This window comes from Phacochoerus africanus, chromosome 13, assembly GCF_016906955.1.
Source record: "Phacochoerus africanus isolate WHEZ1 chromosome 13, ROS_Pafr_v1, whole genome shotgun sequence".
NCBI classification, from domain to species: domain Eukaryota; kingdom Metazoa; phylum Chordata; class Mammalia; order Artiodactyla; family Suidae; genus Phacochoerus; species Phacochoerus africanus.
In genome coordinates, this window is record NC_062556.1 from 49695398 (window position 1) to 49714905 (window position 19508).

The 19508-nt window shown below is 42.0% G+C and overlaps 1 protein-coding gene across 2 annotated transcripts in view; it reads left to right on the forward strand.

Moving 5' to 3' along the window:
* The window catches only part of SLAIN1 (SLAIN motif family member 1), a 77332-nt gene that overhangs the window by 37260 nt on the left and 20564 nt on the right, over positions 1–19508 (forward strand). The window contains exons 3-4 of one of the 2 annotated variants that reach the window (XM_047756035.1): positions 17805–17954; positions 19359–19508. In XM_047756035.1, the coding sequence (XP_047611991.1) occupies positions 17805–17954; positions 19359–19508 (300 nt within the window). The remainder of the gene's footprint in view (positions 1–17804; positions 17955–19358) is intronic. The other variant, XM_047756036.1, reaches the window with a different exon arrangement.

Consider the following 19508-nt stretch of genomic DNA (forward strand, 5'->3'; position numbering starts at 1 on the left):
CAGATCACCAGTGTGGGAAAACGAGATACATGAACATGGAGAGATCTCGACAAGGCTCTTGACTTCTGCAGAAGGGCACAGGTGCTCAAAAAGCTCGAGCAAAGAAGAAAACACCCTCCCTATTTATCCGTAACTCAGGTGACGTACCTGTCCCCTTCCCATTGGTCAGGTCAGGGTGCACATTCTTCTCTGTTGGCTAATTTGAAACAAATTGTTACTGGGAGAAAAGGGAAAGGTGGGGGGTCTCTGGGAGTAGGAGGGTGACAGGAGCAAAATGGAGTAACCAAGCTTTCTTTTGATAGAAGAGACATTATGTTACTTTCCACACCTACTCCCATGAGAAAAAAAATAAAACAATAGAGAGTCTCCCAAAGCGGTTGTTTACTTTCACATTCCTCTGATGACTGATTGCATTTACTTTGATGGTAGTAGAAGTTTATTTTATTTCTGTTTCTTGGAACCGCTATGAAACAATGAATGCAAAAATTTGTAGACACCTTTTCTGAACCACTAGGCCTTGATCAGAGAGATAAGTCAGATGCTAAATCATGGAGTCAGTGTCTAGAGTGCTTGCTGGATGCAGGCACAATGCTGGGGACTAAGGGTATGGTGGCAGGATAAACTCAGTATCTGGCCTTTGGAGCATGCAATCTGGCACAAGGACAGATGACATGGATAGCAGCTCTTGTTCCTTTTTTTCCTTTTCTGTTAAGTGTGATGAGGAGTTCCCGTGGTGGCTCAGTGGTAACAAACCCGACTAGTATCCCTGAGGACACGGGTTCCATCCCTGGCCTCAGACAATGGGTTAAGGATCCAGTGTTGCTGTGAACTCTGTTGTAGGTCACAGATGTGGCTTGGATCCCTCGTTGCTGTGGCTGTGGTGTAGGCTGGCAGCTGTAGCTCCAGTTTGATCCCTGCCTAGCCTGGGAACTTCCATATGTGGGGGGCACAGCCCTAAAAAGACAGAAACATAACACAACAAAAACATGATGATGCTCTTGGGCCTGAGTCTTGAGGGGTATATCCAGGAAACGCTTTTCTGTGGATGTGACATGTCGTAAAGCCAGTAAGAGTTCAGTGGGTAACTGCAGGAGAGCAGGGCAGGGCCGCGGCCCACACATGGGAGGGTCCTGAGATGGGACGAGCCTGGTGGAAAGAGGAACCGGCAGGCCCTTGTGGTGGGAGTAGAGTGGAGGGAAGTGGAGAGGGAGGAAGCGTGAGCAAGTGGAGCACTTTGAGAAACTAAAGTGTGCATGACTTTGGACAGGAAAGCTACAAGGCACTGTGTGAACTGTCTTCTAAGACAACCTTTTTTGCAATCTGGCAAAACTTGGAGGGTGAAATAGTGATTTTAGGAATTCTTTGGAATGTGAGTAAAGCTCAGCTCTATAGTGTTTTTTAAGGAGGATTTTTTAACTTAGTGAAGCTTGGAAATGTTTTCTCCTGCTTCTGTCATGCCTATCCTAATTTTCTTACGTTACCTCCCGAGAAGCAGTAGTTTAAAATGTGGCCAAAGTCTTCATGATGCTTAATTTACCTTGAAAATATAAGGTTTTGATAGTCTCATTTATTTACGATACATGGAGCTTTATTTATTTATTTATTTTGTCTTTTTGCCATTTCTAGGGCTGCTCCCGTGGCTTATGGAGGTTCCCAGGCTAGGGGTCGAATCAGAGTTGTAGCCACCGGCCTATGCCAGAGCCACAGTCACGTGGGATCCGAGCCACATCTGTGACCTGCACCACAGCTCATGGCAATGCTGGATCCTTAACCCACTGAGCAAGGCCAGGGATCGAACCCGCAACCTCATGGTTCCTGGTTGGATTCGTTAACCACTGCGCCACGACGGGAACTCCATGGAGCTTTAAACTTGTGTGTGGTAACAAGTTGCCTGTGTTTGAATTTTGGAGTGCTTGTCATTTTGTAGCTGTGTGTTTATGATGTGTGTGTAAAAGTATCAATCTTTTGAAATTGGGGTTTTAGTCATCCTGTGTGTGGGCATGTGTGTACGTACTTTCAGTGCACACACCGTGTGATCACATGTGACTTTCTATCCTCCTAGCATTTTCAGATAAGGAAAGCTGGATCAGGAAAGGGGTTTCCTGGCAGGAGGAGTTGCTTGTATGTGCTGAAGATGATGATGGCCAGTGGTGGGGATGTCTGATCTTCTGGGTAAAACCGGATCGCTATTTTTAGTCAGACTAAGCGTGGGATTCCCATGGCTGAGTGAGAAGCAGAGGTTGAGGTGTCTTGGTATCCACATTAGACCGAGCAGGGGGTGGGAGAAGTGTTGCTGCCCTTCTAAAGCCCTCGCTCGTCCACCTTTAGCATAAAGACCTCCTTCCTCTGTGCCGCTGGGACCTCACCCGCTCCACTGCTGCATGTCCAGGCACTTCTGGGAAGCTTGCTCATGGCATAGTCCACCTATTTATGTGGTGCCTGTGGTCAGTTTTCTTAGAGGCCTTTTGGGAGTAATACCTATACTGGTGTGGAAGAAACTCATGCTAGTTACCTATTCAGATTAACTTAATCTGGATTCATAAAAAGGAACCAGCAACCAAGTCTCCCTTGCTTTTTTCAGAAACTAATAACTAGAACAAAATAAATGGATCAACCGACTTTGTAGAAAAAAAGAGACTAGGGGAATAGAGAACTCAGTGTGCTCAGATTCAAGAGAGTAAAACATCTTTAAAACGAGCAGCTTGCTGAGAAGAGCAGTCGTCAAATTATTACTATTTTTAGTCATTTTTAATTCCTTGGAAGTACTGAAATAAGGGAGAGGGCTGAGAACCAAATTGTTTGTCAGAATTAGAGGAATTTCCCAAAAGAGAGGAAATATGAGAGAAGTTAGGAGACGTGGAGGACAGATCCAGAGCCTCTGATCTGTAACAGTTTTAGAAGCAGGAACAAACACTTTAGAGGAAGAAAGAATAAATAACAGACGAAAATCTCTATGAGCTGAAAAAAAGACAAGCCCTCAGCATGAACTAAGATGTAAAAAGATCCACATCTAGACATCTTAGATGATTTTCTTACTTTCCAGCATTAAGGAGAAAACCCTAAAAATGTTCAGAGGAAGTAGGTTATTTACAGCAGTAAAGAAACTCAGACACTTCATAAATAATAATGGCTGCTGGATGGAAAATACTGTCTTTAAAATTTTGAGGCATAGTTACTTTCAGACTATAATTTTGTACCCAGGCAAACACTAAGTTGTGGAGACAAGTGGAAGAGGTTTTTTGGATCTGCAAAGATGTAGAAATTTTTACGCTCTGGACCCTGTTTTAATAGTGGGAAAAGTACCAGGAGGAAGATCCATGAGATCTAGAAAACACTGGCCCCTGAGATAATGCAGGAGAAGCCAAGAGAGATGAAATAAGAGCATGAGTCGACCCTGAAGGCTTGTGATGTCCCTCCCCTCGTTGTTGGGGTCTGAGTGCCAGTTATTTTCCATGCCTTGGTCCTTTCACAATACTCAGTTCTCTAGTTAACGATGCGTAGATAACACCAGCACACTGAAATCACATGTTTATGTGGCTTAACATCCAATGATCACCTTAAAGTTGTTGTAAGCTCAGCTATGGCAAGAAGAAAAATATAATAAACCTTGACCGCATAGAAGCAGAACTGTCAAATCTAGAGATGGGGGTGGAATAAAAAGTGTGAACGTGTGCCAAATGTTGCACCTTTTCACTGTGAAGAGTCAGATGCCAACAGGCAGGTGTTGGTTTGTCTACGTAAAGTTATACTTAAAAACTAATTATATTCTTGTCCCCAAATTCCAAAGTGAAACTCCTGGAAAGTGGATCTGGCTGTTTTAGACCTTTGTGGATCTGGCTGTTCTTCTGTGTGCAGGTTTTTTTGAAATATCAATGAATATTAATTTTTATTTTTCTATTATAGTTGGTTTACAGTGTTCTGTCAGTTTTCTATTGTACAGCAAAGTGACCCAGTCACACATGTATATACACATTCTTTTTCTCACATTATCTTCTATCATGGACTTGATATAGTTCCCAGTGCTATGCAGCAGGATCTCATTGCTTATCCATTCCAAATGCAATAGTTTGCATCTATTAACCCTAGATTCCCAGTCCATCCCACCTCCCCCACACTTCCCCTTGGCAACCCACAAGTCTATTCTCCAAGTCCATGAGTTTCTTTTCTGTGGAAAGGTTCATTTGTGCCATATACTAGATTCCAGATATAAGTGATATCATATGGTATTTGTCTTTCACTTTCTGAGTGACTTCACTTAGCATGAGAGTCTCTAGTTCCATCCGTGTTGCTGCAAATGGCATTATTTGGTTCTTTTATATGGCTGAGTAGTATTCCATTGTGTATATACACCATATCTTCTATTTTAATAAAATTATGGAAGTGGTTCATTTTAGGGCCAAAATAAGTTTTTGCCTTTTCAAAACTCTTTTGTTTATATATTTATCATCTACCACCTCGCAAGATAAGTAAGTCAGAGGCCTTTTCTGCGGCTGGAATATAGGCAACACACATTGTATCCCTTTGTCCAGGAGATGCTAAATAGGGAGGATGGTCTGAATTCCATTTCCATCACTCTTTTATTCAGGAACTTACCGTGCTTTCTGTTGGCATAATGGGCTTGGATTCTTTCCACACTCTGCATGGTCAAGGGTGGGAAGATTAATTAGTTACCTAGTCTACCCTAGTTTCAGTGAGGGAGGGGGAACCAACTATATTGAGACACGAGCTTACCTAGCCTATTTCTGCATTGAATTAGGTTCTGTAGCGTCTTCTTAACATATCTCATTACTGCAGTGTGGAACTTGGAAGTTATTCTGGCTGCTCTCACGGCTTACACTGGCGCTGTAGTCTAAACCAAGAGCAGCTGTCCCCAGTCCACATGAGGACATCATAGCCTTGACAGATTCTTAGGTCACTCTTCTTCCCTGTTCTTTATAGGTTATGATATTACCTGCACATAGGCCTTCTTCTCATATCTGTGGCCATTTTCACTGTCCTCAAATTTGATGTAAGTCATAGCAGTCAGGCCTCAGGGTAAAATGATGTTATGTACAAGGGAATTTTTTTTTTTTTTTTTTGGTCTTTTTAGGGCACATGAGGTTCCCAGGCTAGGAGTCTAATCAGAGCTACAGCTGCTGGCCTACACCACAGCCACAGCAACGCCAAATCTGCAACCTATACCACAGCTCACAGCAGTGCTGGATCCTTAACCCACGGAGTGAGGCCAGGGATGGAACCCACAACCTCATAGTTCCTAGTGGGATTCGTTTCCGCTGCACCAAGATGGGAACTCCTGTACAAGGGAATTTTTAAGCATGGCTTCGAAGTCTAATCACTACTAAAGTTAGATTTTTCTCATCTCTCCTATTAATTGCAGATGGGAAGTCTGATGACAGTGATGACGTGTGAGGTAGAGCTCACTCCACTCCTGGCTCACACTGGGTTTGGTCCATGTGTGCTTAAAGCTGGCAGCTTATCTTCAGCTGTGACCAGTGATTAAGTGGCAACAAGTTGACGATCCACAGGATGCTCATTTTCCAGCTTTACTTTTAGACCGTTGTCCTGGTTAGAGAAAACCCAGGGAGGCCCCAGTAGTAGCCGGGAGGGAAGAGCGTTCAGCTTGTGGTCTCAGGACAGGTTAAGGTCTGAGATGTAGAAAAGGTCTAATGCCTTAATCATGAGGATGAGACGCTTTAACCAGCGAGATGACTTAACGGTGAAATTCAGATCAAGAATAATTATGAAACTCTGATCCCTACGGGATAAATGTTATTAAATAATACTCCTTCATGGTGAAATTTTGTAATTCTTACTCAACAGTATTAATCACTTATCTGCCAATCATTGGTGTATACACAATCTTTTACTTTCAAACCTTAAGGTATTTTAAAACTTAATCCTAACATAAGTGACTTTCTTACTTAGCTCTAGTCATTATTTATATGGGTAAATGAACTCTTTTGTTAGATGTTTCTTAAAGGTGGTACATAAGTCATGTTTTTATAACTTACTACATTTTGAATATAATTGGAAGTTTACATATTGAGTATCTATAATTTTTTGGCATCATAGGAGTGTGTGTGTATATATATATATATAAAAAACATCATAATTTTAAATCTTGCTGTCATAGGCTGAATGAACTGAACCTGTGGGAAAAGATCAAATTAACCTAGTGGATTTTTCCAGCTGTAATTTGAAGACTGAGAGACTTGGAGTGATGACTAACTTACTCTGATTAAACAGTCCCTAAGAATACAAATTAAGGACATCATTTACTAGCTCTTTTAGCCTTTCTCCTCATATGAATCCACTGGCAAGTGTATACTAGTCGAATCCTCTTTACTTTGTATAACTGGGAAAAAGCACTCTGAATACCTGTTTTAAAATAGTAGGAGTTCCCATCGTGGCACAGCGGAAACAAATCCAACTAGGAACCATGAGGTTGCGGGTTCGATCCCTGGCCTTGCTCAGTGGGTTGGGGATCCAGTGTTGGTGTGAGCTGTGGGTAGATCACAGATGCGGCTCGGATCTGGGGTGGCTGTGGCTGTGGTGTAGGCCAGCTGCTACAGCTCTGATTAAACCCCTAGCCTGGGAGCCTCCATATGCCGTGGATGCGGCCCTAAAAAGATAAAAGCCAAAAAAAAAAAAAACAAACCAAAAAAAACCACGTGGTACGACCCCCCCCTCCAAAAAAAAAAAATTAAAAGTAAAATAAAATAGGTGTAGGACCTTCTGGATCCCATATGCTTATTTATCAAGTTGTGAAGAGCTGTGGAGAAATTCATGCTACTCAAATTTACCCAATAAAAACAGTGGATCAGATAAGCTGCAAGCCATGTGTTAACTCCCAGGGGCCTTGCACGGGTTGGAGCCAAGTCAGCAGTGCATCCCTCCTGTAAACTTATTCCACAAAAGCTGCACCTCTGTGCAGTCAGGGTTTCTAAGCGTGAACTTACGAAGTCGTGTCTTGGCCTAGGGTTCTTAATTCCTTTGTTTAAGCTTAGTCTAAGCATCCATGTGCCCAGCATTTCTGCAGGCTGTAGGTGTGTAAAGATGTAATATCACCCAGGGCGTTTATACAGAGAGGATGGTTTATGAAATGAAGGGCTTCTGCCTGGTGGTGTGTGGGCTTGGGTCGAATGCTGTGGTCTGGATACAAGTTCCTGCTGCTATAAGGGAGAATAGAGAGTCTTAAAAGAGCTGATATCTCCCATCCTGCCTGAGACCACTCTGTAACTGGTGGTGTAAAGGGCCTTGTAGTTGATTCCTCTAATTTGGCTCAGAACAGAGGCCTGCCTACCTGTTGTGTAAAAGAATAAAAACAGGAGGTTTGGACGGTTGTCAATCTCTCCTTGCTTCCTTTTCCTTTCCTTTCCCAGATTCTTTCTTAAAGACCATTATTGTTGAAGGGTCAGAGATAGGAGCCTGTGGTTTTCAGGAAACCGTATTTCTTAAAAATGTGTCATTTGGCACATTTGTTTCCTCTGAGATAGTCTTTGGATGAATAAGTGAGGACTCTTGACCTATCCTGGTCAAACCGTTGAAAGTTCAAGGTTCAGACTTTGCCTCCGAGTTGGAGACAACTGTGAAACTGTCTAGGCGAGATGTGACGTGAAAAGCATGCCCATCATTTTGAGAAGCTAAATTAAACTGCCTCAGTATTAGGAAAAGTGGGTCATTTTTGCACTCTCTTTTCTCCCACCTAGCTTCTAGGACATTTTTCCTTACTGGGAAATGTGTGAGGTTTTGTTTTTTTCTTTGCCACAACTTGCCGTAACTTTCCCGTCTTTGTCTTTAAAAAATGCTTTGTAGTTTGTGAATTCACGTTGCAAACTTCTGTCTTCTACTCATCCCAGCCCTGCATATTACCCTCAGACAGACATGCTTTCTTTTCTGAGAAGAGCTCTGCAGCATTAGGATGTTACCTTGATCTGCTTCAGATCTGAGAATTAGCCTGTGGCAGGATGGAGACTGGAACTCTGTGCCCAGTGGCTTTTTAGTCTTGTGTTAGTCTTTATTACATTATGTTATGGAAAATTACAGTAAAGAAGTATGCCATTGGCCACCATTGTTATGCTCAATCCCCAGTGTACCCTTGCAATAGAATTCTAATCCTATGCATTTGTCTGAGGGAACATTACAAAACTGATATGTATGTTAGTTCAAGGGTTGGCAAAGTATGGTCGTATCTGGATTTTTGCCTGTTCTTGTATGACCTCTTTCACATTTGTGAAGTGGTGAGAAAAAATTAACAATAATATTGCATGACCCATAAGTTCTTTGAAATTCAGTTCTTGGTGTATATAAATAAAATATTGATGTTGGAGTTCCCCTGTGGCTCAGTGAGTTAAGGATCTGGCATTGTCACTGCAGCGGCTCTGGTTGCTGCTGTGCTGGGGGTTCAGTCTCTGGCTTGGGAACTTCCGCATGCCGCAGGTGTGGCCAAAAACAAAGTGTTGTTGGCCCAGAACTGTATTCGTTGATGTATATATTGTCTGTGATTCTTCAATGCAATGAGGGCAGAGTTGAGGAATTAGAACAGAGACCATATGGACAGCAAAGCCTAAAGTGTTTCCTAGCTGGCCCTTTACAGAAGATGTTTGCCAATTCCTGTGTTGGCCTGTTGCTGTGATCTCCGACTTTCACTGTCTAGCCCTTCCAGAGGCGAATCTAACTCTTCTTACCAAGATCTTACCCTAGATCTCTAGAACTCCTGGTGGCAAATAACCTTCGGTTGCTAGGTTTTTTCCCTTCCCCTGACTTTTTAATGACAAAATTGGCCACTTTGACATTTCCTCGAGTAATGTGACCCCCACACTCCCAATATCTAAACCTAGACCAATAGGACATAAGTGCCCTTTAGAGACTCATGAAACAGACGCTCGCTGACGTCTTCGTGTTTGTTGGGGCCTGCCTGTTGAGATGAGTATTGCTACAGAGGCCTGCTCTCCAGACAGCAGGCAACAACTTGTACTCATCCCAGGGGTGACCAGGCTGTTACAGCTTCACAAAAGGCCTCTGCCTTCTCAGCGTGTAAATTGCCTTCTGATAAACAGACAAGGGGCCACAAAACCCACCCTTGTCTCCAGTGTTCTCTCTATTCCCACTGTCTTTGCCTACCTGTTTCAGAGGAAGAAGCAGTGCTCCCTTTCCAAGGCTGTCCCCTCTACGTCACCTCTTCCTGGGACCTCACCTGTGTCCCATCCTTCTGATCTCTGGGATCGGACTCCAGCACTCTCCCCTTGCTGCAGATGCTTCTCCATAGGGTCCATTCTCATTCTCTACATATTACAGCTCTCCCTTATCCTGAAAACTCTTCTCCTGTGAGTTTCATTTCTTATTTTTATAGCCCAGTCTCTTAAAGAATCAGGCCTTCTTCCTCATCTTCTATCTGCTTGACCTCTTAACTGGTTTCTGCTTTAACTACTCTGTTGAATCTGCTCTCGTGAATGACCCCTTTGTCCTAGCCAGTGCCTTGTTATCGCCTCATCCTATAGAACCTCTCTGTGGTAATTCCCACTCTTAACTCTCACTTCTGGGTTGAAACATTTCCTTTTCTTTGTTCTTTCCAAGCACACGGATCCTGGAGCCTCTCTCTGCATCACCTTTCTCAGCCTCCTCTACTAATTCTTCCTGTACCCGCTCTTTTATTTTTTTGCTTTTTAGGGCTGTACCTGGGGCATATGGAGGTTCCCAGGCTAGGGGTCCAATCAGAGCTGCAGCTGCCAGCCTATACCACAGCCACAGCAACGTGGGATCCGAACTATGTCTGCAGCCTACACTGCAGATCCTTAACCCACTGCACGAGGCAGTGGATCAAACCCACATCTTCATGGGTCCTAGCTGGATTCATTTCCGCTGCAACACGACAGGAACTCCCCCTGTCCCCACTCTTGAATGTTCCTTCCGTAGCCCCTTCCCTTTTCCTCCTTTACATTCTCCTTGGGTGATTTCATCCATGCCTGTGGCTTTATCTAACACCTACTCCCTGCTGTGCCCTGCTCTCTTTCTCTCTCGCCCTCTTTCCTGAATTCTGACTCCTTACTGGACGTCAGCACATGGGCATGTCCTATAACTATCTTGAATTAATTCATTTTTTTCTTTCACTTAGGGACATTTATCTCATGTTTCCTGTCTTAGGGGATGGCACCCGTTTCTTAGAATCCATGTTGTTAGCTTTGGCTTCCTCCTCTTCTCCACTCTCTGTTCATTGGGTCACCAGATATCTCCATGTTAGCTCAGATGTGGCTTAACATGTTCTCAGCCAATGTTCTCTTAAGATTTTAATTCCATACCTTGTGCTGTCTCACTAACTCTACTGTGAAGCCTCCTAACTGGTCCCCCAGTCATCAGTCTCTGCCCAGTTAGTCCATCATCTATATGTCTGTTTCTATCATCATAAAAAACATATCCGATCACAACTTGCTCAAAGTCAAAACACTGAATATTAAAGCCAGTATTGTATATGACAGCGCAGAAACGGATCCTACCCACCTCTCCAGCCCTAACTCTTCTCCGTATGTCCCAAGCTGTGGTCCTAACATTTGCCAGTCCCTGAATGTGCAGGGCTTGTTCGTGCCTCCATGGCATCATGCCGGAGTCCAGCTCCATTAGCCAGGGTATTCCTGCAGGGATGGACGGTGTTGGCGGATGCACACGGAGACAGCCTCTTTGTCCCTTCTTTCAGGGTGCTGGGCTGCTCAAATTTTATTAGCATAGGTAGCAGTTTATGTAGACAGCTTAACTGTAACTTACATCACAGTGCTTAGATCGTATTTTTAAAGGTTAAACTTTTAGATTACCTTGTACAGTAGATATACATTGTGTTCTAAGGATTTTAATTAAAACTAATGGATATAATACATCATGGGTACAAAACATCATGTGGAAAAAACGTTATATGAAAATAAGGTGATTCGGTACAAAACGCTTTGTGGTTACTCTTAGCAAGCACCACCCGTTATTGTTTTAAGCTAATCTTTAACAACTAGAAAGGTCACAAGCACAAGAATTGGACATTTACAAAAACTCATTTTTTAGATTAAAGCCTGGGGTACTAACTTTAAAGTGTTGTGGTCAGGGGACATTATGAGAAAATATTTTTTATATCAAAGCAACTTAATTTCCTAAAACTTAAAAGCCTCCTACAAAATTCATTAAAAGCAAAATTATTATGTTTTCCCATCAGGAGTAATGTATGTCTAACCTATGCTAACCTATTGTACATTCCACAATTACCTAACTCTAAAACCTATTCTTACCTGTAACCAATGAACACTTTGTTTTTGCTTACATTAGATCTGAATAGGGGGAATTTCACCATGGTGAAGCTCTTACTATTTTATTACTGTTCCAATTTTTGTTGTTCCAATTTTATTGAATCACAAAACAATATAGAAAATAACAAAGAATAACAAACAAATAACAAAAAAGACTGAATAATAAGTAACAGGAAAGACTGATTTTTCCAGGAAGCGATTTTTATTTTTGCACTCTTGTGCAAAGCCTTCATTTTGCTATTATTGCCATTGTTGTCGGGTTAGCAGGTGAGCCTCATTATTTTTAGAACTTGCCCTTGGAGCTGTGCCGCCAGGTAAGCCCTTTTCCCTATTTTAAAACCTGCCCTCAGAACTGTGCCGGCGGGTAGGCTCTTTTTCCCTCGGTTAGGAACCCTGCCTTAGGAACTGTGCCATCAGGCTAGTTCCCTTCCTTGGCCTCCTGCATCTCCTCGGCTCCTGGCAGCGTCACGTGTTATCGGGAGTGAATATGTTGAATGCACTGTATCCTGGGAGGTGAGCTCCTCAGCCTTCAAGGGCCATGTTACACATCACGTCTTCTGGCGAAATCTTTGGATCCCTTCAAAGTTGACTGTTGTCCTCACTTTGCACGCACTTCATGCTGTCCTGGCACTTCCTAGGTCCCATTATACTCATGTTCGTTGCCTGTCTTCTGCGCTAGTTGGTCTTTAGAAATTGGAGTGGGAAGGAGGGGAGGATTCCTAATAACCAAATTTTACTCTCTCAGTATCTGTAGCAACTGGCGGATGCCATGGTGGGTACCTACTCAAATGAACAGAAAAATGCACTTTAAAGCACAGGGGCCAGGCAGATTTCCAAGGATGACTGTGGAGCAGGGAAAGAACTTTGTGCTGAATGTGCCCATGAGGGGATCTGGATAGCCACAGGAGACTGACCTTAATTTTTTTGGTATCTGTTGGCAAATGTTGAATGAAGGAATCAATCAGGATGTGGTCTATAAAGGTTGGGTGTCTGAATTATTGTTCTGGAGCATTTGACTTTTTGTTTGTTTTTTTGTTTTTTTTTTTTGCTTAGGGGTACACAGATAATTGGCCAGTTTCTCAAAGTGGATTATAATTTAGGGAATGATGGAGAATATAAATTTGGGTAGCCAAAAAGAGTTACAAGCAAGGAGATACAAAACTCTAATTTATTGGAATTCTCCTGTGGTGCGGTGGGTTAAGGATCTTGGCATTGTCACCGCATGGTGCAGGCTCAATCCCTGGCCTGGGAGCTTTCACTGCTGCTGGTACAGCCAAACAACAACAACAACAACAAAAACCCCTAAAACAAAAGCTATGACTTAGAGGGCAGTTCTGTGAATTTTGGTAGAACAGAGCTCAGATGTGCTGCTAATGAGTTTACGTTAGGCTTATTAAACACTGGAGAAAGAAAAGATTTCTAGGTCTGCTTTAGACTAATTTCTTCACACTGCTGGAGTCATTCCAGCCCTCTGAGTGATGGTCCTGCATCACTGCTTTGTGTGGGAGACAGGTTAACAGGATGTGGCCAGTTAGAGTGAGCTGTAGTCTCTGCAAACTGCAGTTTTGCCTTTTAGAGTCTTATTCTTACATGAGGGGGAAAGAAAAAGATGAGAGAGGCAGAATAGGGCTTGTTTTCTAGCTACAACAAAATCCCACAGACTGTGTTGCTTATAAATGGCAGAAATGTTGCCATGAGCTGTGGTGTAGGTCGCAGACGTGGCTCAGATCTGGCGTGGCTGTGGCTGTGGTGCAGGCTGGCAGCTGAGATCCGATTAGACCCCTTGCAGAAATGTGTTGGCTCACGGTTCTGGAGGTTGGACATCAGGGCTCACGGAGCCAGCATGGTCTGATGAGGGCCCTTTCCCCCTCCCAGGCTGCAGATTTCTCCTGGTACCTGCACTTGGCAGATCTAACAGGAGCCTCTTTATAAGGCACTACTCCTGTCCAGGGCTCCACCCTCCGGACTTAAGCACCTCCCAAAGGGCCCACCTACTAACCCATCATCCTTGAGGGTTAGCATTTCACCATATGAATATTGGGCAGGGGAGCACAGAAATTCAGACCATAGCATCTGATTAGAAATGCAGCTGTACTGTTAGAAGCTTTTACTAAAAAGAGCTAGTATTGGCCCCCAGGACTTCCTCACCCCACTCAGACCAACTCAGAGCTGCATTATGGACAGTAGAGTGTATAGAAATTCCACCAAATACACTCTTAGTTGTTTTCAATATGATTTCTTTAAGACATGGGAGCATCAAGAATTTGACCAAGTTTTATAGCCATCTTGCATAGTCTACTGCCAGCTAGTGGTCCTGGCACAATCGTTCACTTTAACTGTGTAACACGGCATCATGAGGAACTAGCTTGTCTAGACGGTGATGCTTGTTTCATCTTGATGTGTCCGTTAACTCTGCTCACAGGTCCTAGCCATTGGTGATATAAAGTCATTTAGCTGGAAACCGGAAGAGTCACGTGCATAAAGTTCAGCAACTCAGCAGTTACTGTAAAGTATTAAGAAAGTGCTCACACAGGTGACAGGTCTTCATTGAACTTCAGGCTGGTCTAAAATGTCTAGATTCACCCTTGTCTTCAAAGATACACTAAAGCATAATTATATTCAGTTAAAGAAATTTGACAAAATCATGTAGATGTCAAGGTAGGAATGGTAGAATGATTTGAAATGGGGAAATAGTGAACCTGCCAAGATTTTGACCACATTCAACATTTATCAATTATATGCTCTGTTTCAGACATTGTATTAGGTATGGAACTGGCTCTGTCTATAATGAGGGGAAAGTATGAAAATGATTGTTTCTAGAATAGATAAGTGTATTGCATTACTTTGAACTCTTTTAGCTTGATGCAATACTGTCCTTTTGAGGATTATCACTAAGATTTTCATATTAAGTCAGTTACTCTCTTTCCCGTTATGTGAATTAAGCCATACTGCATTCTTAAGTTATATTTTGATTATATACATGGGTGTATACATTTACATATATATTCAACAGAAATTTGAATATTTACTATATTTACTGTGATTCTTGGCACAGATGATAAAGGCATTGTAGGAGATGGTATAGGAATATCATTGTTCCTGGGACCTTTTTTGTTAATAATTTTTAATGTGGAAAACTAAAAAAATTTAGATTCTTTCTTAAACCAATCCCATTACCTATCCTTTATGCTTTTTCGTGATATTACCATCACTGTAGCATGTATCAATTGATTCTTTTGTAGGAGGGCATCATACTTTGCTTAAGGATGTACAAAAATGGCTTCACAGATAACAGTAATTTATTTTAAGTTAAACAACTTTGAAGGTGTACAAAAAAATAACAATAGACCATTAGACACTCAGAGTAGTTTCTTGCAGAAAGTTAAGTCCACCACTTAGTGCTTTGTCACATTTATTTCAATAGAACATGCTTACTAGACAGAAGGAGGCAAAGTTGAAAGTTAACCAACACCAGTTGTCTTCTTAACAAGGCAGTTTCAGAAACACTCGGGATGTGGGCAGTGGATGAGGGTACGAGGTGGTCTGGCCTACCTTTCAGATGCGCTGATGAAAAGCTACTGCACTGCTTTGAAAAGGAGGAGAGCAGCACAGTTAAAATAATCAGCGACGGACACACCCTTGGTTGTGAAGCCCAGAGCAGGCTTGCTGAGGGCCGTGTTGGTGGCCGGGAGTTTGTCAAGGAATACGTTGCAATAATCTAGACGGGGAGGGTCTTGACAAAGAAAGTTGCAGTGGGACCACAGAGAGCAGGCAGGCAGAGGTGTCCCAGGAGGAAGTTTAACTTAGGGATTTGGGAATGAAAGCCTTGCCCGGTATGATACCTTTGATCCGAGTTGGAGAAGCCCTTTATTTGCAGATGGAGGAAAGGCACATTTAACTGCTCAGAAGGTGATCACCCATCTTCTCCTTTATCAGAAATTGTCTTACTCCTTTCTTAGGGGCAATTTGATCATTACCAGGCTCTTCAACAAATTTGACATCCTTATATGTAGAAAATCTATTAAATTAATTAATTGGAAGAAACAAGGAATTCCCCATCATGACTCAGTTGGTAACGAACCCGACTAGTATCCATGAGGATGTGGGTTCGAACCCTGGCTGCACTCAGTGGGTTAAGGATCTGGTGTTGCCATGAGCTGTGGTGTAGGTCACAGATGAGGCTCGGATCTGGTGTTGATGTGGCTGTGGTGTAGGCCAGCACCTGCAGCTTCTATTGGACTTCTAGCCACATGCCAAGGGTACCAACCTAAAAAGAAAAAAAAAAAATAAAGGAAACAGAACTGTCCTATTGAAAGTTCTTTTTGCTTGTTTTTATTCTTTATGAAACTGTATCCTGTTAAACAGTTCTGTTCTTAAAATCCTCCAGCCACAAAGTGAAGCATGACTAGGATGCGATGGCTTCCTCTCCTCTCCCCTCTCCTCCTCCACCACAACCTCCTGCACTAACACAGCAACGTTGTTTTGTCAGCCTGCCTCCCTCCGCAATAAATCTCCTCCCTCTTCTTAAAAGCCTCCAGGCCAAAGGACAATGTAGAGGATTCTTTCCGGCAATAGATGCTAATTGTGTTCATAGTTAGGATCTTGCTGTCATAGCCACAATCACTGTGCCATTGTGCTGGGAGGCCAGGTCACAGTAGCCATTGTGCGGAGGAATGAATGCTGTTTAGTTGTGATGCGTTGTCGCCTGCATCTGTGGGTGAGAACACGCAGTCACTGTAATTTGCCTGGCGAGTGATCACACTGGTATAAAATAACATCATCTGTTGAGCAAGTTAGCAGTCACAAAGAACTGTTGATCTTTTTTTTAATACAGAATTTTTAATGAGAAACTTTGAGTAATGCTGGAGATGTGAGAAGAGCTACCTAGTGTGTGGTGCCTATTAACCCCTATTTTTCAGTGTGCTTTGGGATCAGGTTTGCGGGTATGGAGTTTTGGGGACCGAGAGGGCCAGCTGTCTCAGTTCTGGTGCAGCTTGGGAAGGACTGCTTACCCACAGGGAACTGGATATTGGATAAGTGATGTGACTGGTGTCAGGGACTAATCTTCATGGAACCTTGTGGATTCTGAAGTGTCATCACTGTGAATGTAGCTTCCTCCACTGGTTCTTTCAGCTGCATAAGGGAAAGGCATTTCTTCTATAGTGTTTGAATGGGATAGTCCTCCTTCTCAAGAATTCTTGCTGAACTAACAGGAGGCATTTTGCTCTTGTAAAAATTGTTGGTGCTAGTTTTTGCAAGGATCTTACCAGTTCCAGGATCAGAGCTTATTACTTTCTTGCCTGTCCACAGCCCAGTGTCTTTTACTCCACCCCAGCTGCCCATTTTTAGCTGTTTGCTCATTAGCATCGCTCATTAAAAGTGATCTGGGGAGTGCATTTCAAAGCAGTCCTTTTTATACTTGTTTCTTCAAGTTTTGTCAAATTTCCAGCAAATATAATGAAGTTATTGCTCAAAGTGAAGCTTAACCTAATTTATATTTTTTGTCTATTCCCTCCTGTCCTGCTTAGGACACGTCTAAGAGATTGCTTTTTAGAAAAGTGGTTTTTGACTAGTACAGTAATTTGTATCCTGGGAAGAGAGAATAAGTGATTTTTGGAGTGACTCACTCATGTTTTTACAGTTTAGGGTCTTTTTGTAATCGCAAGCTCCAGAGGGGCTGGTAACTTGGGGGAGGGAAATACATTAATTAGACCAGGTGAGATAATTGGAGAATTAGATCATCGTCCCCTTGCAAGTGAAATTCCTTTTTGTTCCTTATAGTATTAAAGTAGTAATATGTATAATCTTACCTTTAAAAGCTACATAAGTAATAAGTGATCAATGCAGAAAATTTGGAAAATATTTTTTATAAAAGTCTGGCAGATTATCAGTTATCCCCATCCCTGCTACCTAAAATAACTATCGTTACGTTTTGGTTGTATATACCCTTCTGTGATTTTGTAGATCGTTTTTCCATAAACCTTGTGTTGGACTCAAGTCCATTCCAAAAGGCAGTAGTCGTTTTAAGTTTCCTCTGTCTTCCCAGAATAAGTTTCCATAAAAAATTTTTGATCAACATTTACTAGTATTCAGTGGGTCGAAAACAAACATTAGGAAAAAATAGAGGACCATGAACAGTTAATGTTAAGAACTGTTTCCCACAATTCTAAACACAAGTTTCCTTTAGTTCTTTTGACACTAACATTTTATGTTATTCTAAAATAGGAGAAAAATAGCAAACATTTGTAATGAGGAAATTAAAAACCAATTTTCGTTGTTATATGGACAAAAGTGACTGTAATCGAGCTGATGCCAATCGTTCTTAATGAAGGTATAAAACAGGACCCTATTGCACACGTGGCCCATTTTTACATTTTTTTTCTCTTAGCTAAATGGAAGTCAGTTAAGAATGAAAAATTGCTTTGTCTCCTTTTTTTAACCTCTTCCCTTTCTCCCTCTGACAAATCAACATCTGCTTCTGTATCGCTAACTGCTGCTGTTTGTTTTCTGCTTCTGTGACAGCTAGCCGATGGCGGTGTCTCTTCCCTTCAAATGTCTCACTGGCTTTTCCTTATAGTCCTGTGGCAAGACTCAGCCCTTATAGCAATGGCATTAATACTCCCAGCTTCTCTAAAACCTCAAGCAAAGCAATACTAACACCTGAAAGAACAGGTAATATTTCAACTTCTTGACTAGCTGCTTGCTTTGTAAATCAGTCACTAAACACAGTTTAAATATCCACCTTTCATTGAAAAGCTTGAAAGTAATCTTATTAAAATGGGGAGGGGGCTGCATGCTTCCTTCGGGTATGAAAAAAGCTAATTTGTACTTTAACACCATTAATCTGCCTTTAATTGTGTACAGGATGCAGTCGGCCCTCTTTATCAAATGCATGTGTATGTAATTATGTTTCCAAATGCCTAATGTGCTTGTAAAAGTGACTGTCAAGTACAGGTACCGTTCCTTATGATTCAAGATTATAAGACTTCTTGTTTAAAATTTTTTTCATAGCTTTTTGCTGTCAGGGCTACGTAAAAAAAATAGAGTAGCCTTTTATGAGATGACGGTCTCACCATTTCCTTAGTGTCTCAGCAATGGTGTGATTCCATTCCTATGACTTTTCTCCCTAGATACTTTCATCTTTCAAACGTTACTCCTTTCTTACTTTCACGAGTGACTGCAAGTCTCCTGTTGACAATTCTGAATTATGAAGGTTTCGGAGTTCCCAGCATGGCTCAGCAGTTAACGAACCCGACTAGTATCCATGAGGACGCGGGTTTGATTCCTGGCCTTGCTCAGTGGATTAAGGATCCGGTGTGGCCGTGAGCTGTGGTGTAGGTCGCAGATGTGGCTCGGATCCTGCGTTGCTGTGGTTGTGGTTTAGGCCGACAGCTGCAGCTCTGATTCAACCCCTAGCCTGGGAACTTCCATGTGCCATGGGTGTGGCCCTAAAAGAAAAAAAATCCTGAAGGTTTTATATTTGCTTCCCTGTATGTGCATCTTTTGTGTGGGATATTCTCATCCATGAATAGCACTACTGTTTGTACCTGTTTTAAAAATGGACCAGATTGAAGTTTAGTTTAAAATATGTAAGTAGTAATTACCAGAGACAAGCATGTGTGATTATTAATTGAAAGTGTATAGGCTGTGTATCTTTATATCATGCCTTTAGGTATATACTTAAGCTTTAGCATTACTGATTTTTCTTGTCTTATGGTGGTTAAAAAAAAAAACACATAAAATTTACTACAATCAACTCTCACCAATTTTTTAAGTGACTTTTTTTTGTGAAAGTTGAATTTGGAAAAAAGAAACAAATGGGTCTTTTAAATATATGAATTATGAATACATGAAGATATTAGAGTGTCCGAGCACTGTGGCGTGTTGGTTGTTTTTTGGTGGTTTATGAAAACAGAAAAAAAATAGAGACAGGTCTTGTTTTATTATCCACTCAACCACCGGATGTGTTTTGATTGGAGGTTGCCATGAAGTGCTGACTGTTGGTGTATGAACCGTGAAGCACCTACAGAGGTTGGTTTTTTAGACTAAATAACAAACATGTTTCCTTGTTTCTAGGTTACACATCCAGGGGCTCCCCTCTTAGTCCCCAGTCATCCATAGACAGTGAGCTGAGTACTTCTGAATTGGAGGACGATTCTATCTCCATGGGCTATAAGTTACAGGACCTCACTGATGTTCAGATCATGGCTCGTCTGCAAGAAGAAA